Source organism: Salvelinus fontinalis, chromosome 8 (genome assembly GCF_029448725.1).
Source record: "Salvelinus fontinalis isolate EN_2023a chromosome 8, ASM2944872v1, whole genome shotgun sequence".
NCBI classification, from domain to species: Eukaryota; Metazoa; Chordata; class Actinopteri; order Salmoniformes; family Salmonidae; genus Salvelinus; species Salvelinus fontinalis.
This window is the reverse complement of record NC_074672.1, coordinates 7,621,604-7,647,674: the sequence shown is the minus strand read 5'-3', so window position 1 is coordinate 7,647,674 and position 26,071 is coordinate 7,621,604. Positions and strand designations below refer to the sequence as shown.

The 26,071-nt window shown below is 44.6% G+C and overlaps 1 protein-coding gene across 5 annotated transcripts in view; it reads right to left on the bottom strand.

The window, feature by feature from the left end:
- LOC129860448 (agrin-like) overlaps positions 1-26,071 on the bottom strand; it is a 368,127-nt gene that overhangs the window by 53,826 nt on the left and 288,230 nt on the right. For 4 of the 5 annotated variants that reach the window (XM_055930837.1, XM_055930838.1, XM_055930839.1 and 1 more), the window contains 6 exons: positions 18,990-19,391; positions 12,701-12,826; positions 9,171-9,298; positions 7,656-7,770; positions 3,332-3,451; positions 2,726-3,127 (listed from right to left, as the gene is read on the bottom strand). In XM_055930837.1, coding sequence (XP_055786812.1) covers positions 2,726-3,127; positions 3,332-3,451; positions 7,656-7,770; positions 9,171-9,298; positions 12,701-12,826; positions 18,990-19,391 — 1,293 coding nt within the window. The remainder of the gene's footprint in view (positions 1-2,725; positions 3,128-3,331; positions 3,452-7,655; positions 7,771-9,170; positions 9,299-12,700; positions 12,827-18,989; positions 19,392-26,071) is intronic. The other variant, XM_055930840.1, reaches the window with a different exon arrangement.

Genomic DNA, 26,071 nt, shown 5'->3' with positions numbered 1-26,071 from the left:
GTATCAACTCGGTGCCCACGTCTTTGCTCATCCAGAGAATATGCTCATCCCCAGAATATTTTTTACATGTCTATTTTCAAAGGACAAAGCTAAGTACATTAACTTCATAGTAAAGAACACTATAACAATATGGAAGAAAATGAAACGTATTCTACAAGAACCAATATCACTCTCTAAAAACACAACCTTATGGTACAATCCTTGGAAAGCTTTTCAGAATTCACAGATAAATTGGTCCACATGGAACACTAAAGGCATAGAAACCGTAAATAACTTGGTAACAGGAAATAAATGTATTTCCGTAACAGAATTAAAAAGTAATTTTGAACTGACCAATAAAGATAGTTTCAAATACATGCAATTTAAAAGTTATATATCACAAAATGTTGAGTTAAAATATTTTGTACATCAGAGCAACCTTGAGGGAATCGTATTTGAGTCAGAAAAGGATGTCCATATGATAGTTAAGATATACATAACCTTGCAAAGAGCCTATCCAACTGACAATCTCTTAGAAAAAAATGTTTGAACCAAGAACTGATGTTGGCACAACATGGAAGGGAAGTAGGACCATAACTAACGCAATTACAGTTAACAAACATGTACGTTTAATCCAGTATAAACTAATGTATTAAAATTCACTCATTCTAGTTCTTCTTGAGTCATGTCAAACTATGTAAAACTAATAACGACTTCGTAATCCATGCTTTCTGGGAATACTATAAAGTCCGGAGGTTGTGGGCGAAACTACAAAGTGGGCTGTCAGAAGTATTACAATGTAAACTTACTTCTAATCCGCTGTCTGTATATTTCAAGATATAGCATATGGGGGTGTAGTGAGATACCCAATGGGTTGGACGATTCTCTTCTCATCACTCATCTTGAAAAAAACGTATACTAAAAACTTGGAAGTCAATCAATCCGCCATCATTGACACAATGGAAAAATCTAATGATTTATTATTGAAGTAACATCGGTGACAAGAAAAATTAATTGGTATAATTTAAGGCCAAGTGGCAAACAATAATGCAGGCACTAGGGATGGGGGTTGTGAGCATGCGAGTCTGGGCAGAGGAGATGTAGTCATTGTTTGTGTGTGTCTGTAAATTGTTGTTCGTACAGTTGGAGACAAGAGCCTAGTTAAGGTAATATAGCCTAGCCTAGCTAGGTAGGTCATACAGTAAGCTCAACAGACAGATGTGTTAAAAGAGATTACCTGTGCTGGTGTGTCTCGTCAGGTAGAAAAGGACAGCTTGATGATGTGTTTTCGATTTTATACTTGGAGTTTTGACACGAATGCACACATGAGCGCACACACACACAACTAAGTGTACGTATGTAACCATGGTTATGTGAGGTATATGGATCACTTCAATATATTGGTATCACTCCACGGCGGAGGGATACATCCGAGGTAAGGATTTACAGATATACTCCTGTGTCACGGCTGGGGTCCGCCCCTATATATAGACCCCGTGATCACGACACGCGTTCTCTAGCACTGATCACTCCAGTATATTGGTATACCCGTACCAAATAAGTCGATGTTAGAGGGACCTGGCCAGTCAGTGGCAAAGTCCCAGCACGGGACCGAGACGCAGGGTCCGTCAATGTGGAAGGGAGGTCCTGGCACAGTCCCCGGAAGGGGAGGCAACGCCCAGGACTGCTGAACCAACCGCAGAGGGAGATGCCACATTTACCCGATAGTACCTAGCAAAAGTGCAAGAGGAAGCCCAGCTGGCCGCAGCACAGATATCAGCGAGGGGCACTCTTCTCAGTAGAGCCCAGGACGCAGCCACACCTCGTGTTGAATGTGCCACCACAGATCCCAGCACTGGCCTTCAAGAGGTATGCTGTCGTAATAGTGTCCACGATCCAGTGAGAGAACCTCTGCTTTGATATCCCAGCCCCCAGGACTCTCTCATCATAGTAGACAAAGAGCAGGTCTGTTGTTTTCACTGACCGTGTCCACTCCACATAGGCAGCCAGTGCTAGAGGGTACAGGGCACAGCATGCCGGAGGGAGACATTATATTATCATCTTTGTTCTCCAAACTCAACAAACTCCTGAGCCGTCTGTTTCTCTGTCCGCCTTCCTTTGTCTTGGGAGAATGTAGGCTGATGAAATCATCTTGTCTAATGATTTAATTTGATTTGAGGGAGGCTATGGGGCTGTCACTCACACACACTCTGACTCAAACACACATTTCCACCAGTTAATCCCGATCAAAGCAATTAGTGTAAATTATTGTAAGACGCAGCTGCGTGAGGTAATTTCTGATCAGAAACCACCGAGTGTGAGAAACTAAGGGGAAAAGAGCTCTTGAGATTGCTCTGACAGCACTCAACACTTGATTTTGGCGCTCGGCGCAGCAGACACTGATTTGACATCAGTTTACTTTAGTGTTGACTCGTAGAGTAGGCAGTGGTTGATAACCTCGTTGGTTCTTTACCTAGCGCTGTAGCAACTTTGATAGAGGTTGGATATCTATTCAGTTAAATAGACTGGATGGTAAGCTGTATGGGTTTGGGCATCGTCTTTGATGCAAGGTAGGGGTCAGTTCAGCACTGTCATTTCAGGACATCAATACTTAAATAGGAACCTACTGTTCTCTTCTAGGATTGTGATCATTTCCATCTCCCTTTCAAAGTTCAGAGATGGAACCTAGGGTTTGTGTTTGCTTGTGTGTGTCGGTCAAGGAGAAGGGCGAGGGTGCTCCACTCACATTTCTCGCAGACGGCGCCCCCTCTTCCTGCGGGGCAGATGCAGGTGAAATCGGCGCCGTCGTCATCGCAGGTGCCGCCGTGGCGGCAGGGGTGGGAGTCGCAGGGCCGCTGGGCCTTGGTGTAGTGGGGCACAGGGCTGGTCCTGTGGAGGAGGGTGATAGTAGTGGTGGGAGTGGGGGCCATGGTAGAAGGGGCGGCGGTGGTCCGGCGGCTGGTATAGGGACGGCGTGTGGTGCCCAGGGGATGGCGTGTGATGAAAGGGGAGTTGGGGGGCGGCAGGGTGGTGCCCAGGGGACGGCGTGTGATGAAAGGGGAGTTGGGGGGCGGCAGGGTGGTGCTGGCAGTGGGGGTGGTGGCGGTAGCTGTGGTAGTGGTGGTGAAGTAGGGGCGGGAGAACAGGCCTGGTAGACAGATGGAGAGAGGGAGATTCAGAGAGAGAGAGCAAATGTCAAGGAGCGTGTCAGTCTTGGACTTTGACATACAAGAACCAAAACATTTCTAATCACGCTTACATCGTCCTTCCTAAGAACGTTTCATGTCCTCTCATGCTTCATGTTTGTTATTACATGTAAACAACGCAAGCCACTCCCCTGGGTGTGTCCTACCATAGTTGTTGAAGCGAATATTCTCCTCCTCTGGCTTCTTCACCACAATGGCTGTCTCCTTGGCTGCCTTCAGCTGCTTGACCAGGGCTCCTTCAATGTCCTGCACCGTGAGCCTGGTCTCTGTGGGACAACATGGAGGACAAAGACGTTCACAACAACCCAGAGAAAGCCACTCAACTAGGACAGCTGTTCCATGTACTTCTACGTATTTTATCTCTCCCAGAGCTAGCAAACCTGATTCAACTTGTCAACTCATTATAAAGCCATTGACTAGTTAAATTAGGGATGCTGTTCCAGGGCTACCACAGAACTGTGAAACATTTGGTCCCAGAGGAGAAGTTTGAGAGACACTGAACTAGAAGGCAGAGAAGCAATGTTGTGAAACGGCAGGAAATTAGGAAAGTTACTCCCCTCCCTCCATCCCATGACAGTAAATATTTACGAGAGCGATTGAGGCCGCTTGCTACGAGACAACGACACCCAAGGGGACCAGTCGTTCTCCTACCATCCAACAAAGTTTCAGTAAGGTTCAGAGGAACCTTTCTCATAACATTTTCCACAGACGGCAATTAGAGATGGCCGACGCAGAGTTCCTTTATGGCCGCGTTAATTGTTAATTGTTAATTGCGGATGTAAAAGACACTGAGCAGAGCCATTAAAAAGAGGAGAGGCGTGGAGAAGGGCAAAGGTTTTTGGAGCTTTAATCCAATAGGTGAGAGGCACTAAAGCCTTGTTCAGATTGGAAGTTCAAATCCAATTTTTGGGAATATCCGATTCTAATCTATTTTTCCTGCAGTCTGAACAGCTAAAAAGCACATGGAATCGGATATTTCAAGGAACATTTCAAACCACCTTCGTAGGTGGTTCGAAGTCGGATGCAAATCTGATTCGTGTCTCTGATTCCTGCGACATGTATCTGAATGATAAAATCTGATTTACTTGCCCTCAAGTGGTTTTAATATTTATTTGGCATATTTTGTTGCTTGATAGCTACTCTGTTGACAGTTAGGTAAGAACATGTGGTTGCTAACTCGTTAGCTAGCTACACTAGCTAGCTACACTACATGGCCAAAAGTATATTGACATGCTCGTCAAACATCTCATTCCAAAATCAAGGGCATTAATTCAAAGTTGGTGCCCCCCTTTGCTGCTATAACAGCCTCCACTCTTCTGGTAAGGCTTTCCACTAGATGTTGGAACATTGCTGCGGGGACTGGTCCATTCAACTACGAGCATTAGTGAGGTCGGGCACTGATGTTGGGCGATTAGGCTTGGCTCGCACTCTGCGTTCCAATTCATCTCAAAGGTGTTCGATGGGGTTGAGGTCAGGGCTCTGTGCAGGCCAGTCAAGTTCTTCCATACCGATCTCAACAAACCATTTCTGTATGGACCTCGCTTTGTGCACGGGGGCATTGTCATGCTGAAACAGGAAAGGGCCTTCCCCAAACTGTTGCCACAAAGCTGGAAGCACAGAATCGTCTAGAATGTCATTGTATGCTGTAGTGTTAAGATTTCACTCCACCGGAACTAAGGGGCCTAACCATGAAAAACAGCCCCAGACAACTATTCCTCCTCCACCAAACTTTACAGTTGGCACTATGCATTGGGACAGGTAGCGTTCTCCTGGCATCCGCCAAACCCAGATTCGTCCGTCGGACTGCCAGATGGTGAAGAGTGATTCATCACTCCAGAGAACGCGCTTCCACTGCTCCAGAGTCCAATGGCGGAAAACTTTACACAACTCCAGCCGACGCTTGGCATTGCGCATGGTGATCTTAGGCTGATTGGCCAAGGAAACCCATTTCAAGAAATTCCTGACAAACAGTTATTGTGCTGATGTTGCTACCAGAGGCAGTTTGGAACTCCGTAGTTAGTATTGCAACCGAGGACATTGGATTTTTACGTGCTACACGCTTCAGAACTCGGCGGTCCGGTTCTTTGAGCTTGTGTGACCTACCACTTCACGGCTGAGCAGCTGTTGCTCCTAGACGTTTCCATTTCACGATAACACACTTACAGTTGACCGGGGCAGTTCTGGTTGGAAAGGTGGCATCATATGATGGTGCCATGTTGAAAGTCACTGAGCTCTTCAGTAAGACCATTCTACTACGAATGTTTGTCTACGGAGATTGCATTTCTGTGTGCTCGATTTTATACACCTGTTGCAAAGTGTGGCTGAAATAGCCGAATCCACAAATTTTGGCCATGTAGTGTGGAGTCGTGGCCAAAACTTTTGAGAATGACACAAATATTAATTTTCACAAAGTTTGCTGCTTCAGTGTCTTTAAATATTTTTGGTAGGTGTTACTATGTTACTATAGGTGTTACTATGGAATACTGAAGTATAATTACAAGCATTTCGTAAGTGTCAAAGGCTTTTATTGACAATTACATGAAGTTGATGCAAAGAGTCAATATTTGCTGTGTTGACCCTTCTTTTTCAAGACCTCTGCAATCTGTCCTGGCATGCTGTCAATTAACTTCTGGGCCACATCCTGACTGAAGGCAGTCCATTTTTGTATAATCAATGCTTGGAGTTTGTCAGAATTTGTGGGGTTTTGTTTGTCCACCTGCCTTTTGAGGATTGACCATGTTCTCAATGGGATTAAGGTCTGGGGAGTTTCCTGGCCATGGATCCAAAGTATCGATGTTTTGTTCCCCGAGCCACTTAGTTATCACTTTTGCCTTATGGCAAGGTGCTCCATCATGCTGGAAAAGGCATTGTTCGTCACCAAACTGTTCCTGGATGGTTGGGAGAAGTTGTTCTCGGAGGATGTGTTGGTACCATTCTTTATTCATGGCTGTGTTCTTAGGCAAAATTGTGAATGAGCCCACTCCCTTGGCTGAGAAGCAACCCCACACATGAATGGTCTCAGGATGCTTTACTGTGCATGACACAGGACTGATGGTAGCGCTCACCTTGTCTTCTCCGGACAAGCTTTTTTACAGATGCCCCAAACAATCGGAAAGGGGGTTCATCAGAGAAAATGACTTTACCCCAGTCCTCAGCAGTCCAATCCCTGTACATTTTGCAGAATATCAGTCTGTCCCTGATGTTTTTCCTGGAGAGAAGTGGTTTCATTGCTGCCCTTCTTGACACCAGGCCATCCTCCAAAAGTCTTGGTTGATTTAGGTTCAATCTTACTGGCAGCAATATCCTTGCCTGTGAAGCCCTTTTTGTGCAAAGCAATGATAACGGCACGTGTTTCCTTGCAGGTAACCATGGTTGACAGAGGAAGAACAATGATTCCAAGCAGCACCCTCATTTTGAAGCTTCGAGTCGGTTATTCGAACTCAATCAGCATGACAGTGATCTCCAGCCTTGTCCTCGTCAACACTCACACCTGTGTTAACAAGAGAATTACTGACATGAAGTGGCAGGGCTAAAATGCAGTGGAAATGTTTTTGAGGATTCAGTTCATTTGCATGGCAAAGAGGGACTTTGCAATTAATTGCAATTCATCTGATCACTCTTCATAACATTCTGGATTATATGCAAATTGCCATCATACAAACTGCAGGCTTTGTGAAAATGTATATTTGTGTCATTCTCAAAACCTTTGGCCACGACTGTAGTTGACTGCTGTGCCTAGCCAAAAAGCTAAGGTGACAACAATTGGTTGTTAAAAAACTTAGGAGTGATAGGAAGCACAAGCACAACCACTAATCAGCCTACACTACTGCGCACACACCTGTCGTTACAATGACAACTAGCGTCAGCAAATGACTGTTGTCTGAACGCACACATAACCAAATTGGTCACTTGTAACTTGCTGTTTGGACAATCAGTATTCCAAAACAGAACTGATTTGAGCATTAAGGCCTGCAGTGCGAACAATGCTTAACAGTACTCTGTGGCTGAAATGAGCCCGGTTCTGAAAGACGACGCCACCAAGCTCACTGAGAGGATTTCATTGTTGTCGGTGTTGTTTTGTTAGTTTTCCCCTGTTGACTCTTACAAATAACAAGTACAGCCCACGTCTGAAAAAGAGAATAACAATGAAAATACCATAGCCACGGTCTGGTGTGTTTTGTAAAACGGAATGACTTTCTGAACAATAATGCCAGTGCAGTTGCCGTAGCCACACTTGCCGTAGCCTTTTGCTGACATTGGCATTTAGAAACATGTTTAAGTGTTTAATGAATGTGCGACACTAGCCATAACAGTACATTTGCCATACTATATACCATACAGAAAGGGGTGGTTTCTTGGACTAAGAAGCACTTTCAAAGAACAATCTCTATTGACCATGCTTTTTAATCTGTGTCTGGGAAACTGGCCCAGAGTGTGTTCATCGTGACTTTTTATCAAATCGTTTTTTACCTGGGTCGAAGTGGGCCTCGACGAAGGCCAGGATGGAGTTGCTGGGCGCCAGGCTGCGGACTTGGACGCTCATGAAGTCCTTCTGCACCTCTGATTTACGGAACAACTCATTCAGCTGAGCCAGGGAGGAGAAACACATTCTTTAGTACACACCATAGCCAAATATTTTGCAACAGAAAACACGCTTGGACAAGATTAGGTAGTCCCTCTCCGTTTCAGTCCGTTTTGTTCCGTTTCGTGCATAATGAATACAACCAGGATGATGAATGAGCGAGGTAATGAGCTCTGTGCGGTGGGCTCATCCAATTTGAGTGCGGTGAACTCATTTCCCGGAAGGATGGGGGAAGACTATGTCTGCATCCAAAATGGCACCTTGTTCCCTATATAGTGCACTACTTTTGACCAGGGCCCCTATGCCATTTGGGACGCAGCCTATGTCAGTGAATAGGTCTTCTACTGTGTAGAACCACATTGGGCCTGGTCTGGGTGCACACATTGACATTTAGCTGCAGCTAGGGATATAATTACATGAACGTGTTTTCCTGAGGCAGAGGTAAATGTCAGGTTAGCATGGCACACGCTGGCTGCTAATTGGTTTAGCTTCTGATTCACAATGCGGGCGTGTGCTTTCGGTGCCCAAATGCAGTCGAAGTCACTGTCAGGAAGTAAATAAGCTGTGTGTAATCCACGTGGTTTCTTGCTTCCCTACTAAACAGAGCATAACGTCCATTGTGGATCTCACTCTGTTGGCTCAAGTTGATACCTTGAGGGAGAAATAAGGTACCGTACCAAGTACCTGACCTCTGACCTTTGTTTATTTTCAATCATAGAGCTAACTCCTGCTGACCCCTCATCTCGAGAGATTTTGAAGCACACACAATGGGGTTATTCTCCTGTTCCTCCTCTGTTCACTACAAATTATTTGTATGGGGGTGAACGACATCACTCCCACTACACTATATTCCATTTTCTATACTAGCATACTGTATGTTTACGTCTCTGCACATACTCCTCGAGTACCCCTGCTGGGTAGAGGGCGGGACTGCAGGTAGCAGAGCAAAACCAATCTGAGTGTGCCCGGGACACAAACCAGGTCTCTCAACAACCCCCACACGGCCACACTGAACCAGAAACACGGCCACTTCTCCCCCTCTCTAGTTTTAACTTCAGGTGATATCCACACATCGTCTCTAGCAGACAAACACACACAAGGGGCTAGAGGGATGGTTTTGTTATCTAGGGCCACAGCTGGCCCACACAAGGCGTAGGATGCACACACATACAGACACACAGTCACACACTGAGTGTCGCGAGGTGGTAGATTAGGCATCGACGGGGGCCAGTGACACCATTTCAACAGCTGGCGAGAAGCGCACGTGTGCGCGCGCCCACACACATGCAATGTCCCCGTTTAAGAGCGAGCATTAACTTTGACAACCCACACTGGTTCGACAGACTGTTGTTGAACCACTGACTATGGCAGCTAGTTCTGTGTGTAGGGGGGTTGCTACTCACAGCACTCTCGATGCTCCTGGCCGTCTCGCCAAACAGCTCAGACTTAGGATCCTCCATCTCAGGGGTGTAGAAGACCTCCTGGCCCTCCACCTGGTCCAAGTGCAGGAAGCCGCTGAACCGCATGGTGGCTGAGAGGAAATGGTGTCACACACAAGTTATAAACGTTTACTTTCTGTACCTGTGAGGCATGCGGTGCCCTCAACTACCCGCCCTCAGCTTCAGACAGTGACCGTTTGGGTGGGGTAGTGCCAGTCTGGGGTTAGTGATGGAGTGTGTGCGTGGGAGGGGGGGTTAGTGTGGTTGTTTTTTATGGTGGGTGTGGCTGCGGAGTTGAGGGGGCGGAGCCTTTGATTGGCTGCAGCGGAAGTGGAAAGAGTAGATTGTGGGATATGAAGGAGGAATGAAAGAAGAAGGGAAGAGGAAGAGCAGAAGGGCAGGGGGTGGAGTAATGGAGTTTACCAGACTGAGACTTGTCCCAAAACTTGGCAGAGGCATGGAGGACTGAGTAGAGAGAGATCAGTTAGACAGAAAATATTGACACACATATTACAAAGACAAGCAGAGAGGGACAGACAAGACAACAAGCACAGCAAAAACTAAGAACATTTTCTAAAAGTCTCCAGCTTTGGCAAAGACAGTCCCCCACCTTGCCCTTAAACATCCCCATTTCCCTGTTCAAAATCCTTCAACCCCCAATGTCCTCTTGCTATTGTTCCGGCAACACAATGGCAGCGAGACTCAAGACATCGTGAAAGAGAAGAGTGAAATAAGGCAGAAAGCAGGAGAGAAAGGGGGCTGGAGAGGAGATGAGGAGAGGCGCTGATGCTGAGGTTTCATGCTGCGGCTCATAATCAGCTGAACAAATTGGCCAAATCAATCATGGTGCCCTGCTTGGAGCTCGCCTGGAAAAAAAAGTGAAGAGCACTTGTATGATTATCGTGGAAGATAGCCGTAATTGTCTCCTAATGCCGCCAAACCGGTGACTGACATAGGCTGGTTAAAATTGCATGATAAGGACTTTTTTTTGCCGTTGTCTCCGCCCGACACACATCGATTCAAATCTGATGGGGCAGCTATTAAATAGGAACAAATGGGGAAGGTTTGGATGGAGAGCAGAAAAAAAGAGGAGAGGAGAGCAATAGATCAGATCATTTTTGTAGAAGACAAAACAGAGGAGGTCATTTTTCCGACGAGCAGCAGCCGTGATGGACAAAGAGAGGGATGGGGGATTATCAGATAACGTTGAACTGTGAAACTTAAAAGGCCTTGTCTGAGGTTAACTTGCCACTCGCAAGTTGCATTGGGAAAGTGGACAGAAGCTTTGTTCTTAGTATTAACATACTCTGACTCCCTCTGGTGGCATTTTGTAAATACAATAATATTGTATACTACCCTCATGAAGTAGATTTCATTTCAAAACTTAAAGTCCTACAAACACATGCTTAGTACTGTTAGAAAGGTAAGGACTGTGGGATTATGATAAAGGGGGATGATAAAGACGGATCAGAAACAATGTGACTATTACAGAGCCTTAGATACAGCAGATAAAACATGTGTGTGTGTGTGGGGCGGGTCACAATTGAGAGACTTCAATGTCTTGGTTTAACATTAAATATGTAAACAATTATTGTTCCAAAAGGTTGTTTTTTATGAAGAAAAAATAAGTCAGATCTTTTACCTAATGGTGTCGCTCTAAACATGCACAAATTCCCATTGGAACATAGACAGGACTTGTGCAACGTAATTTTTCGTATTACAGGAATAGTTTTTAATCTTACTGGAATGATATACATAAGAGCAGCAGGGGGGCGGCAGGTAGCCTAGTGGTTAGAGTGTTGGGCCAGTAACCGAAAGGTTGCAAGATCGAATCCCCTAGCTGACAAGGTAAAAATCTGTCGTTCTGCCCCTGAACAAGGCAGTTAACCCAGTGTTCCTAGGCCGTCATTGTAAATAAGAATTTGTTCTTAACTGACTTGCCTAGTTAAAATAAAGGTTAAATGAGGAGAAAGCTGAAGTCTCTACCTTTGACGTAAATATATCTCGTCTGATTCCCAGTTTGTCCACTAGGTGGCAGTAGGAGATCACATGAGCACATGATGTCTCTTGGCAACTTGAAACCAGTTGCCTCTGGTTTAGGTAGTCACCGCGCCAAAATGGCTGAACAGATTTCCAAGCCTGACATCTTTAAATGACTATAGGAATCAGGGCTTTTAAGTTATCATGTTTATTGTTGTTGAAATAAGACACAGACAGGTGAGACTTCTTTTCCCATTCACTTTTCCTATTGTAAACAAGTGAGATAGTTTGATTTCCGGAAAGACAATGGCTGTAGCTTTCAAATGGTACGTCACTTTCTAATTTCTGACAACAGAAAATTGTTTTTTAAATGGGAAATCATGCGCATGATACATATACTGTAACTGATATTACACTTTTCAGATGTTTCAATGATGTGGCAAAAAAGTCAGAGTAATTCAAATCACTCCCACTGATGCTTATCTGGACTAGACAGAAAAAACAAATCTTGCGACTACGAGGATGCATAAAAATGTTTGCACTTACTGTGGGGATTCGGACGGTTAAAGGAACACAAACATGATCAAAATGTTAATTTGCACACCAATGAAATCTGATGACCGTTTATAGGGCGATCTAAAGTTAACTACGCCTTTTTTCGCTAGGAGTTAGCAAATAGCGGTTAGCTCCTCTCCTCAGAGAGAGATCACTTACACCATCAATACAGGAGGAAAATAAAGCAAGACGCTCCGCTGATAGATATTACACCTTGCCGGAAGCCATGGACTTGTCAGTTCCATCCTAATGAGTGTGATATCAGCCTTTCTCAGGAGTAGAAATAGGTCTGGCCTATTGATTAAGGAGCGATACACTCTATAAAATCGGTAACTCTTTGGCAGAATGAGCTATTGATCGACAAAGGGTGGGTGTGACATCGTTAGCGCCTCGCCACTGCTAACAAACGGATGTTTGTGCATTTCGTCGTTGCTGCAGATGTACCGGGACTGTATTGTAGTGCTAATAGCGTGATTTAATTTCATGGACGGTAGCGACTGGTAATGTTGGTGTGATTTGATGTAACGGACGGTAGCGACTGGTAAGGTTGGTGTGATTTCATTTCATGGACGGTAGCGACTGGTAATGTTGGTGTGATTTCATTTCATGGACGGTAGCGACTGGTAATGTTGGTGTGATTTAATTTCATGGACGGTAGCGACTGGTAATGTTGGTGTGATTTAATTTCATGGACGGTAGCGACTGGTAATGTTGGTGTGATTTAATTTCATGGACGGTAGCGACTGGTAATGTTGGTGTGATTTAATTTCATGGACGGTAGCGACTGGTAATGTTGGTGTGATGAGAAAGAAGCAACACAGCTCTAGATTTTATATGAGCACATTGTTTCATATCCAAAAGTCCTCTTCAATTTCAAGTGTGCCTCCTAAAGGGGTTGAAGAGAGGTGAGGTGGTAAGTATAGGAGGGGAACAGGAGAGGGGGGTTGTGGGGTACTTACAGGGGCAGTTGGCTCCCTCAGGGCTGCTGGAAGCCGTCTTGCCATCAGGACAACAGCCGAAGGGAGTGTTGTCACATGACGAGCGGTCCTCCACTGTGGGGATGGTGGTGGCTGCGGCTGTTGGGTCTAGGGGAAAGAGAGGGTTCATAATGCTTCATAACACCTCATAACGCTTCATAATGATTCATAACACTTGTAACACATCTTAAATCTGGCGGTGGTGGCCACAGCCTAGGGAACTAGGGGTGAGAGAGGAAGAGATTCATAATGCTTTATAGCGCATTTTAATGCTTCATAATACCTTCTTAACCCCAAACTCGGAGAGCTGCATCTGGAACTCATCTCCATTATGAGAGCCATACTGTAGTAGCTACATAATGGGCTACATACCGTTATAATGGCACTAAGTACTTTGTGATGAGGGTTGATAAATAACCACGGAAACAGCTAATCTCTTCCACTGATTGGGCGATTGCTATCTGCAAATTTCCACTGATTGGCAGATGGCAATCTCCAAACACTTTGTCCCAGAGAACATTGCCTTTGCTATAAATCTAGGAGTACCCTGACCTCATCTCCAATGGGGTAAAGTGGCTACTCTCACAGTACACCAGGGAATGGCCTGCACCCGTTTCTCTCTTACGGGGATAGGTTCCTCTGTGGAGCAGCTTAACGGTCACCCTATGATTAAAAATGATCGTAGAGCAAACAACCGTGGCTTGCTGAATAAGTCGTTAAGACGTCAAAGGGGGACGGTTGTCTCTTCAAGGACTCTCTGTCGTCGCCCTGTGAGTGAAACACCCGCCGCTAGGACAGGAGTCTGTGGAGAAAACTCTAGCTCAGGGATTGGAAGGAAGGGAGGGAGGGATGGAGGGGAGTGTTGGCGTCTACAGGGCATCTGTTGGCACATGGATTTACGGACCACAGCGATTGAGTTGGGAGGATGGGGGGGTAGGGAGGTGTGCTACGGCTCAGGGACTATGTATTGCTCCATTGGGAGCCAAACACAGATCCACCCAACCACAACCATCCCCCTGTTTACATACACATACAACTAGACACACAGACACGGAGGAGACCCAGGTCTCCTTGGCAGACAGGCCATGTGCGCCAGGCGTCAGCCAGCGCTCCGGTCCGCTGGTGACAAGAGAATAAATCTGCGAGAGGGAAAAGCGTCAGAGGAAGCGCTGAGGCTCGTGTTCCATCAATTCAGGAGTGTCAAAGCAAGCTGTTGGGTCACAGAGCTTTGGAATTGTAAAAAAAAGCTGATTGAAAAGGGTTAGTCTACAGGTCTCTGGAGTGTGGTGCTTGGTGGAGTGGTTTAGCTATAAGGCCAGAATGCCGTGGAGGGATTTTACTGTGTAGAGTGAGAGTTGTGTTTCGTATCACTATGCTGCAATGGCAAGGTAAGAGAAATTCTTATCAAGCTATCAACTCAGCCTTGAAACAACCCCCCAACATAAGCCAATAATCTCATCACCTTTCTGTTTTCCATTTCTCCAAAATCTGTTACGTGGGGAGAGAAATGCTTCAAATATGAAAATAGCTTCTTATTTTGACAGAGTGGAGGATACTGTGACAACAGTCTTCGTTTGGAATACATTCTTGTATTCCTCTGCTTAACATTTGGATTAAACTGAATGCAAACAACACTTTGAAAACACACCTCTGTTGTGGTAAAATAACATCAGATCATGACATGTATAACATCATGTCATGTTATACATGTCATTATTATCAGTTTAATCCAAATGCTAGCTAACATTAAACCTGTTTGGTTAACTTAAGCTAGCTATGACAATTGGGATTTAAGTAAATTGTTTAGCTAGCTAGCTAGCTAGTTAATGTTACATGTCTAAACAAAATACCCCAAGTTAAAGCTTTCTGTTAGCTAGCTAACGCTAGCGGAGGTTAGATGGCTGGCTTGCTAGCTAACATTGAACATATTTGGTTAACTTTCGCTAGCTATGACAATCCGTTTGTATTGCTAGTTAAAGCTTGCTGTTAGCTAGACAGCTTGAGTTCGAAGGCTGGCTTACTAACGTTACTCTATGGATTGGGATTTTAGTGAATTATTTTGCAAGCTGGCTAACGTTAACGTTACATGTCTAAACAAAAGAACCCAAGTTAAAGCTTGCTGTTAGCTAGCTAATGTTCGTGGAGGTGAGATGGGTGGCTTGCTAGTTAACATTAACTTACGTGTATGAAGTGTGCGTAACATTAGTATCTGGAATTTGTCTTCAGCATCAGTAGAACAGGCCTGCCTCTCCTCCATCAGTCATACAAAGAGAATGGTCTAATGCCTCCAATCAAAAAGAGAGCTGGCCCAAGCAAGCACATATTACACCTGAAGCATGAGGACTTGCAGCGAGTGGTGAACTTCATCAACAACTAGACAGAGGATAATGCAATAGTATAACCAGGACTCCACCCAGAGGATAATGCAGTAGTGTTACAAGGACGCTACCCAGGACACAAACACTTTGGTGGAAAGCTGCTGCCCTCCCATGTGACAAAAGCAGCAGTGTGGCATCTCTACAAGGAATCGATGACAACACTTGGCATGTAAAGCATAAACACATTTTGATTATTTAATTGACCTCCAACATGATTGGCACTACTTTTATTCATCTCACATTATTTCTGTATTTTCCAGAGGTATGTGTAGTCGGGCTGTCTTCCTTCAGGAAGTTGTGGGGAAAATTGCTGCCCCACATCTCAAGCACTAAGCCCAGGGCAGACCTGTGCTGGCAGTGCCAGAGGAACAGCTATCAGGTCTTCAGATCTGCCAAAAGCTGTTAAGTTTGTGCTCTGCCACTGTGCCTGGCGGACCATGCACAAGCTCCACCACAGTCTGGACTTTCCCTTCCTGATCACAGGCCACACCAAGTTCGCCCCCGACTGGTGCTTCGGGATCATCATGCAGCACTTCAGAAAGACCGGAGTGAACACTTTGTCTGAGATTGCTGGTGTTGTGAAAGACAGCACTGTGACAGGGGTCAACATCCCACAGCTGGTTGGACTGGAGGATGGTACGGTGCTGGTGGAAGGCTATGGCTGGCAACAGCACCTGACTCCGTACTTCAGGCCGCTGCCACAGTTCAAGCAGTACCAGCACTTCAGGTGAATATCATTTTCATTGCATTGTATGAGGTTATTATTCTTATCTAAACTCGGGAGGTGAATTGATGTTGTGCAAGGTTTAATATCTTCAATTCTTCTTGTTATTTCCTGTTTTACAGCTCGATGCTCTGAAGCCTGGTGTTGTTGTCACCAAGGAGCGTTCAGACTCAGTCGGGATTAGGTTTCAGCTACTGCACAACGCTGACATCCTTCCTCCCATAGATGGTCTGCCTGTAGAAGCACCACCTGGACTGGACACAGCTAGACAAACGTATCTTTTTGAGAAGATCAGGGAGTTTTGAAACAAAGAGGCTATGGACATCACATGCCCTGCACCAAAATCAAGGGCAGGACAGAAACAGGCTCTCCGAATATAGATTCCCTTGTTCATGCGTGGTTCGGACAGACCAGTCATCAGCACTATCTGCAGTGCTTCTATTCAAATGACTCTCTCCTAACACACACGCCATACGTTGCTGCTACTATTTTCTTTTTATCCTGCTGCTCAGCCACTTTACCCCTCATTGTGTGCATGTAACTACCTCGTCTATCACTGATATCGTTATTGATATTGTTCTTGTACATACTGTATATTATTTTATTTATATTGACACTATCTATTTCTGATATTGCTTAAGGAAATTGGGCCGTCTGGTTTAAGGAATTTGAAATGATTTATACTTTTACTTTTGATACTTAAGCACATTTTAGCAATTCCATTTACTTTTGATACTTATTAAGTATTTTTAAAACTTCAAATACTTTTAGACTTTTACTCAAGTAGTATTTTACAGGGTGACGTTTACTTCAGTCATTTTCTATTAAGGTTTCTTTACATCTGGACACTTTCTGTTTACCTGGAATTTTTCGTTATTGTAGGCTATTACCACTTTTAGTCTTAATCTTTACTACACTACTCACTGTTTAGCACAGGATCTCACATGTGAATCCTTAAAGAGATGGGTGGGGCTGGCTTAAGAGGGTGTGAACAATGCTGAATGGGTGTAGACAAAGAAGAGCTCTCCAGTAGGCACCAAAACCATCAAAGGCCTTTTTCTCAAAAGTGTATCAACTTTCAAAGCAGAATTACTTTCCCATTGTTCCTCAAAAATGCAGTATATGATATACCATTTCGTAGCTCTGCGTCTCTACTTTTTACCAATGTAAAAAGCCCAATTTCAAATGTTGTTACATAAGACCGAATCTAGGCGGTGAGTCACAAATTGTGTATGATGTAGCAATGACGTATCAAACCTTGAGTCAGTTCAGAGGCCCATATTCAACCTAGGGATGTGCATGGGGGAAGCCAGAAAAAATAAAGCCCTATTACTTCCTATGTGTTGTGATAATTGAGTTGTTTGCTCTATAACCTGTTAGTTCGTATGCCTTGACACCGTGATATACTGTATAGGCCTAAGGCCGAGACAATAAGAAGATATATATTTCATTACAAAACCGGAAAGCAAATCGGCGAAGTCCACAAAACATATTGCATGTAACAAACAGTTACGTGACCTACAGCATGGTCAGGGCAAGTTTCCAACATTGTTGGACTACTAAACAACTACTGATTTAGAACTACGGAGACTTACCGCAAGTTACAAAGAAAACAGGCGCGTCCTCCAGTATTCCAACATCTAATCATCTATGCTTAGTGTAATACAATGACAACTAAAAGATACCAAAAACGATGTAGTCCAATCAACGTAAGTTAAATATGATGTGGCTGTCCATGGTACTGATTACTTCGTGTGTGTGTCTGTGCGTGCGTGCAATTGGGGGGGGGGGGGGGGGGGGGGGAACCATGTTGAATCAGCCTACTTGTAGAGAAACGCCAATGCCGTCCTCCTGTTTCATGTTGCCTAAACGGTCTATGACTCTGGGATACAGTACACGCTTTTAGCTTTTGTTGTCCTAGGCTACCTGGCTAAAACGCGTGCTCGCTAGCGTTCCTACTTCCTTTCATGGGCAACACTGTTGCAGGCCAGCTGGTTAACATTAGCCTGTTGAACTTCCATCCTCTCAGACCAGGGGCACAATGTATGAATTTATGGACCCTATATCATTATCTTTAACATTGTACTCAGCTGTTGGTGTTCAGGAGCTTCAACATTTGTCAGGACAAAAAAGGAAATACTTTGTGTGTCTGCGGGAGTTGTACTGAAGACCGTTTGGAAAGTGTGGATCAGAATCGCCGTTATAATCCTTGGTAGAAGCACAAGCATTTCACTACACTCGCAATAACATCTGTTAATCACATGTTATGTGACCAAATCAATTTGATAAGTACGGAGAATGAAGTAAAACAAGTCCAAATCCATATCTCCATCCACGGCTAATTTAGCTAGCTAGCCACCGGAGGACAATGACACAAAGAGATGCAACAATTTAAGTTTATTTCTGTCAATGATATTTGACTTCTGATGTGATGTGATGGGTCTGAAGCGAAATCCAAAACTGGCTTCCCTTGATACTTTTTTTTGTGTGCGCCAGAGCCATCTACAGCTACACTCAGCACTGATGGGCTATTATTTGATATATTATTTATCAAGGGAAGACAAATGCTCGCTGGCTTCCCTTGCATTCAATGCTATGGGCGGCAACAATGTCATACTCTTTTTGACCAGACAGCATCAGATAGATTCTGTGACAGAGACGCACTGTTTCGTTCACTCGGATGCTTTCTTTAGTGAGATACATTCAGCCTCTTGCTTTTTGAAGGAAATTTATGAAACACAGAGAGACGAAAGAAACATTATTTTGTATGTTTTTTCCCCTTGGTACTTTTTGGGGGAAAGCTTGGCTTCCCTTGGCATCCATGAATACACACCACTAGTAGGCCGATCAAATAGGCTCAATGTGTAGCAAGGGGAGTGAGAGTTCACGAATGCAATGCAGATGGAATAAAATTACGGAATTTAAAAAGTTAGCGAAATGACAAGGAGTAGGCTATAACGAGCAACCAAGAGGTAGCCTGTTTAATCTGAATTGGGTTGGGGAGAAAGTGCAGAATGTGGCCTCAATTAGACAAGCTAGCTATAGATGAATGACACTATTCAAATAGTGAAATTATATCAAACCCCCATCTGTAATTCAACCCTCCCCTGACCTCTGACCCCCTGTGGAGCAGAATTATGGGTTATGAAGTGAAATAGCTTTGATTTACCAACTGGCTCCTCTCCGCTCGCCTCCAGGACTCCGACGCCGCTACTCTCTTCCACCTCCTCCACCTGGTCGTCTCCGCTGGGCTCACCGCTCCCTGAGTCCTCGAAGGCTGTAGGGGAGGAGCCAGGGCTGGTGTGGCTGGGTAGGCGAGGGGTGGTGGAGTGAGGTGGGTGGTGGGCGGTGATGACGGGGTGGTTGGTGGTGAGCGGTCTCTCAGTGGGCATGGGGGGCATCAGGGCCTCCACGAATGAGGCTAGTGGCCCCTCGGTTTCATCATCCTCCCAGGGAGAGTATGATGTGCCATGGCGCGGCGACGTAAGCCTGACGTGGGAGGGGGTGGTGGCTTTTGCGAGGGGGGTGGGGGGGTAAGGGGTGGGTCGGCTGGCCGGCTCGGTGATGCTTTCTGCATGGGGAGGGAAGGGAGAAGGAGAGGAAGCAAGGAATGGATGAATGGGTAAGCAAAGATGAAATCTTTTTTTTATTTTCTTCTCCCTATAGCCCCTATTTCGCTTGTACACCTTTACCTCATACTACTGCTGTACCCCTTATGGTTGTATTTCGTGTTCTGGTCACGTCAGGCACCTGAGCACCCAATGCTGACCGACACACAAGAACAGAGGCCAGACTCATTGCAATATGAAATATACATCTAAAATAGAATTGAAAACCTATGCACATAGGAATGGAAAACCTGGATGAAATCTTTTAACCCCTTATGACTTACGAAGCAAAACACACCATGAAAATTAGAACATCTTACACTGAAGTATGCCAAAGGATGGCATACTTTTGAGTTCAACTGCACTGCAGTCTGTGTACAGAGAAGAATCATGTGCCCTATATAGGGTTAAACTGCACTGCAGTTGCACTGGTGTGTGTGTGTGTGTTTGTGAGGCATGTGTGTTTGTTCAATGTGTCTGTGTGTATATGTGCCGGTGTTGGTATGTGTCTGTGGGTATGAATTATATATACATATTGAAATGTTGCCCTCCTGTAGCGGAGCTTTAATCACAGACAGTCAAAGCCTCTGGTGATGAATGATTGATATAAATGGGGCAGAAAAAGCAGGGTTTAATTCTGGCTTCAAAGACTCCAGACTCCGCTCACAGCCGCACAACTATCCGTCAACTCCGCCGCGAAAGGCAGCCTTGTCAACACAGTCACACACGCCATCCAAACACTCTCAGAAATCCTTTCATTGCTGTCTCCAGAGAGAGGGACCCGCTTTTCTTTCAGCAGAAACCAGCATTACCCATGCAATGCCTTGGTACAAAGACAAAAATGTATCGGATAAAACCGATGAATTAGGAGAAAAACTCCTGAGGGATAGAAGCGAGTCAAGAGCTGGAGGGAAGGGAGACACTTTGTAAGTGTAGCTGCTAGGATGGCGGCAAACCAGCCAGGCTTCACTTAATACCTCCTACTTTACCCCAGCCGTTGTGTGTGCAGGGCAAAAGAAAAACCTCCTACGGTATATAATTTCCATCTCATTGGAATTCGGCTAACATTATGTGTAGGATTTAATTGCACACTAATAATCTCCTATTTGGTAGGCAATTACGCCGTGAGGTGTGAAATGTGATACCTTGATGAGGCGCTGGATGTTATCAGCCAGGCAGGCACCCCACTATCTCCCATCCTGCCAGGCTCCAGAGGAGGGGAGGCAGAGGAGCCAGCCTGCAGATACAGTATGTCGGCTTAGCCCAAGAGTGCATCTATCAATTGCTATCGCCGTGTGCGAGGCGGTGGTATCCTTTGCTCTTCCTCTTGGCTACACCTGTTACTCAGGTGCTGGGTTACGGCCGGGAGTCCTTCGGCGGCGAACGCTCGAAGAGGGGTAAAATAAAATAAAAACAGATATAGAAAGAAAAGGAAGGATAGACAACTGGCAGCGCAGTCAGTTCAGTGGAAGCTTTCCTTAATCAGGTTTAACGCTCCATTTGCTTCTTTTTTTTCGAGAGGCAGGCGGTTATATCGACAGGCGGACGGGGAGAGAAATCATTGTCATCTTCACTTGTCTGGGCTGTGTAGTCATCTTTGAAAGGCGGTTATTAAGATTGTTTGCCGTGTCTGCCATGCTCAGTGGGGAGGAGGAATCAGATATATGAAAGTCGACAGAAAAAAAGGAAAGAGAAAATGGAAGAGAGGAAGAAAAACGAGCAGGGGGAGAAAGAGAGCACGAAAGAGAGAGACATGAAAAGAGGGACGGAGGACATAAGATGAACAAGTTTAAAAAAAAAGTGTTTAGGGAAAGTACGAGGATGGAGTGAGAGGCATAAAAGACAAAAGACATTAAGGCAGAAAACTGATGATGTCATATGCTAGTGTTCACTGCCAATTTGCGTCAAACCTACAGGTGATGACAACATATGGGAGAACCAGCCCATTGGCTAATGTCTGGACACGATCGATGCCAGAAGTTCCTCATTCATTCAAATACCCCCCTTTAGTGGCTTGTACCTCACACACTTTCACAGGTTTTTCCCATGGTTTGCTTCATCTAGCTCTTAGTAAGGGCCACATAACCAGAAGCAGAAATGCTGTGTTGTGTCGAGGAGACTCAAAGTGCTTGTCCCTTAGCATGGGCGGAGAGATGGGTTAGATCACAAGTTCACAGTAGTAGCCATTTGATGTAGTTTCTGCAGAACTTGCTTCAGTGTGAAAGGGCACAGGCCTTCAGCAGTGGTTCTGCGCTAGTTATTAGCATTGAAGTTGATTCTGTAATTTATATTAAGAGCTGCATCAGATCGGCGGAAGGTGAGGAGCGGTGGCAGGGCGAGGATGTTTGAATGCTAATTCGCACCCAATCACACGTGAAATGAGCTCGATCTAACCTCCAACCTGGGGGCGGCTGAGGAGCCCGCTACCTACGGCGTGACTGCATCTGGGGGAAGAAATTAAACGAACTGCTGTGACAAGTTGTGTTCGTCTGGCTTCCCCCTTGGGCTCAAAGAAAGCGAGCGAGAGAGATTTCTTTCTCCCTCCGAATGAAGCCCCTCACTAGGCAAGGACTTACATAATACTCATGTCTCCATCGCCAGGCAACAAAGAATGAGTCTGGAGTGAATTTCATTGGTAACCGACGGCGTCAGATCGCTAATCACCAGATCAAGGTGCTGTCGGCATCTCATAGAGCAAATTACTCTTACTCCTGTGCAGGGACGCAACTGGTTTAAGATATAATGGAGTTATATAATATAATTATTATTTACACTCCAAACAGCCTACCTGACCACTCGGAGGCGTCCGCATGGTCCTAAAGCCCACGGTTGCCTCGTTTTGTATCATATTCCTATGATGGAACGGGGGGACAAAAATGCTATTTCAGAATGTCCCCAGTGAAAGTTGCACACCTGCTCCTGTGTGCCTGCATGTATGAGGCCGCCACACAGCACTATTTCAGAAGCCTTGGTTAGGGGTTGAGGTGGTGCCTTCAAAGCATTGCACCTACTTCAGGCCTGACAAACTGCACCAAGATCAGCAGGGAAAAGGAAGGTACCCACCAGATGTCTTCACGGGTTCAACAGACCCTAAATTCTGAGATCCGACCCGGGATCCGGAAAACAAATGATAGTCCCACTAAGCGCAAACCAGATGGGATGGCGTATTGCTGCAGAATGCTGTGGTAGCCATGCTGGTTAAGTGTGCCTTGAATTCTAAATAAATCACAGACAGTGTTACTAGCAAAGCATCCCCACACCATCACACCTCCATGCTTCACGGTGGGAAACACACATGCGGAGCTCATCAGTTCACCTACTCTGCGTCTCACAAAGACATGGCGGTTGGAACCAAAAATCTCACATTTGGACTCATCAGCCCAAAAGGACAGATTTTCACCTCTCTAATGTCAATTGCTCGTGATTCTTGGCCCAAGCAAGTCTCTTCTTCTATTGGTGTCCTAGTGGTTTATTCGCAGCAATTCGACCATGAAGGCCTTTGTGTGTTACTTAAACTATGAAGCATTGATTTGGGCATCATTTTCTGAGGCTGGTAACTCTAATGAACTTAACCTCTGCAGAGGTAACCCTGGGCCTTCCTTTCCTGTGGCGGTCCTCATGAGATCCAGTTTCATCATAGCGCTTGATGGTTTTTGTGACTGCACTTGAAGAAACTTTAAAAGTTCCTGACATTTTCCGTATTGACTGACCTTTATGTCTTTAAAGTAATGATGGACTATCGTTTCTCTTTGCTTATTTGAGCTGTTCTTGACATAATTTGGACTTGATCTTTTACCAAATAGGGCTATTTTCTGTATACCACCCCTACCATGTCACAACACAACTGATTGGCTCAAACGCATTAAGAAGGAAAGAAATTCCACAAATGAACTTTTAACAAAGGCACACCTCTTAATTGAACTGCATTCCAGGTGATTACCTCATGAAGCTGGTTGAGAGAATGCCAAGAGTGTGCAAAGCTGTCATCAAGGCAAAGGGTGGTTACTTTGAAGAATCTCAAATATATTTTGATTTGTTTAACACTTTTTTGGTTACTAAATAATTCCATGTGTGTTATTTCATAGTTTTGATTTCTTCACTATTATTCTACAATGTAGAAAATATTAAAAAATAAAGAAAAACCCTGGAATAAGTAGGTGTGACCAAACTTTGACTGGTACTGTATATTATTTAGTATATGCAACGACAAGATTAAAACAATAATAGTCTGATGGGTGACAATATTAGCCTATCACATGTGAATGATATATTATCACATGTGAATGATGCCCAGCGTCAGGCAAGAAATAATGCATTTTTTGTTGTTGCCTTTTTAAAAATCATAGTCTCACACTGATAAGGTTTTGATTCACAACTAAAGTGGCCAAATAACTTCTTAAAATTAATCCGCTTTACAAGGGGGTGTAGAACCTAACTGGCATACATAAAGCAGCGCGTGAGTTTCAAGTTTGGGGAAGATCATTTCACCATAAAAATGCACCTTTATAATAAAGCTAAATTGCATTTTTGATAATAGTGTTTTCCCGCTAATGGAACATTCGCGCTGATAGCCTACTACTATGTGTGCATTGCTACGTGTTACGAGTCCCGCCGAGGATGGTGCCTCTTCCCGTTCGGGCGGCGCTCGGCGGTCGTCGTCTCCGGTCTACTAGCTGCCACCGATCCCCTTTTCTGTTTTCCTTTTAGTTTGTCTAATTTGTTTCACCTGTTGTGTGTTTAGATTAGGGGTTATTTAAACCCAGTTTGCCCGCTCCCTTTTGTGCGGGCTTGTTTTTCTGTTTCGTGTTTTTGGTGTGTATTTTGTGGATTTTGTTATTCAATTGACTTTGGACATTTCTCTTTACGCGCCCAGTGTTTAGTGTGGCGTCACCGGTTTGTAGGTGATTACGTTAAGGAAATAAAATTCCACTTTTTGAAAGAGATTCCTGCTCTCTGCACCTGACTCTTGTTTCCACCACTGGAATTGTGACACTACGCTTATAATGTGAAGAAATAGCATAATAGTTTATCAACATTTGAAGCTAAACGTTCTGATCTGGTTCGTCAGCCACATTGTGTAAAAAAAGTTTTTGTCGATGCTAGTGGTCGTACTGATTTGAGATCCGTCGCATCCCACAACTGTCGCTGACTATGTTTGGAATTTTTCTGAGTGGCCCAGCGAAAGCCCGGACTTGAACCCAATCTAACATCTCTGGAGAGACCTGAAAATAGAAGACTCGAGGCTGTAATCGCTGCCAAAGGTGCTTCAACAGTAAAGGGTCTGAATACTTATATAATGTGATTTCAGTTTTTTATTTTTAATACATTTGCAAACATTTCTAAAAACCTGTTTTTGCTTTGTCATTATGGGGTATTGTGTGTAGATTGATGAGGGAAAAAACTATTTAATTAATTTTAGAATAAGGCTGTACTGTACAAAATGTGGAAAAAGTCAAGGGGTCTGAATACTTTCCGAATGCACTGTACACACTGTGGGTATATATAAATATATATATATAAATATATATATATATATATATATATATATATATATGTATATATATATGTATATACATATATATTAATATCATACAGTGGACACCTAGGCCTTTAGGCCTGTCTAGATGCATGAAATGCCCTGATGCATTTAGTGCTCAAATCTCCGACAGCTGAACCATGAGGTGGACAATAAAGTTGTAATTTGTTTCACACCGTTTTTAAAGAAACGTAACTATGGATCATTTGGCCAATAGCCTATCGCGCGTTTATTGAGGTTTCTTTCACTCTGTCTTTCTATTCTCGGATCTGAATGGGTCTCTCGGATCCAAACCAGCACGGGTCCATTGAGGTTCGTATTTCTACTGGCCTTTTTGGAACGGGTCTGACTATCCCCGGGTCCATTTGGAACAGTTCTCCTTTTTTAACAAAAATATGAAATTATGCATATCGGTCAGGTGGGAACGCCACGGATCCATTTCAGAAATGGGTCCAACTTTTTTGAACCGTGAAGACCTCTACCCACAACCTCTATTCCAAACCAGGTATCAGAAGGCTTACTCTTTCCCCCATCCTCAAGCATCTCGCCAATCTCCCCCTCTGATAGCTGAACAGTGGTGCACTCATCCAGCTAAAAGCTGCGAAGGGGAAGAGAATTTGGGAGCTAAACCTCCCTAATCCGCACAGGGGTGCAGGGAATCAAACAGTAAAATGTCAACCCTTTATGGGCGATTCGGTGGCTCAGGCTGCAGCCAAACGGTAGTTTCTCTATCTCCAGGGGAGCATCTTGGGCCTCATTTCTCTCCCAAGAAATTATTTTCCCTCTTCCTCGCTCCTCTCCGTCAGCCATCCGAAGCAGGGAGGACGATGGTACAGAGCCTCAGCTGTCGTTGTGTGCGCTCACAGGTATGTTGATGACACGCCAGCCAGTCGTTATTTCCACAAGAAAACTTGTGCTTTACTGCAAATTCTTGGCACATATAGAGCCAGAATACACTAAAATGCATAAACACTTGACGATATCTGGTACAGTCAGTCTAAAAAAAATGTTTACTACAGTAATGTGTAAAGTAAAATTTGTATACATTAAAGTATAGCCATGGAGGCTATCCAAAGACAAACGTCGGTGAAAGACACAGTGAAGCAA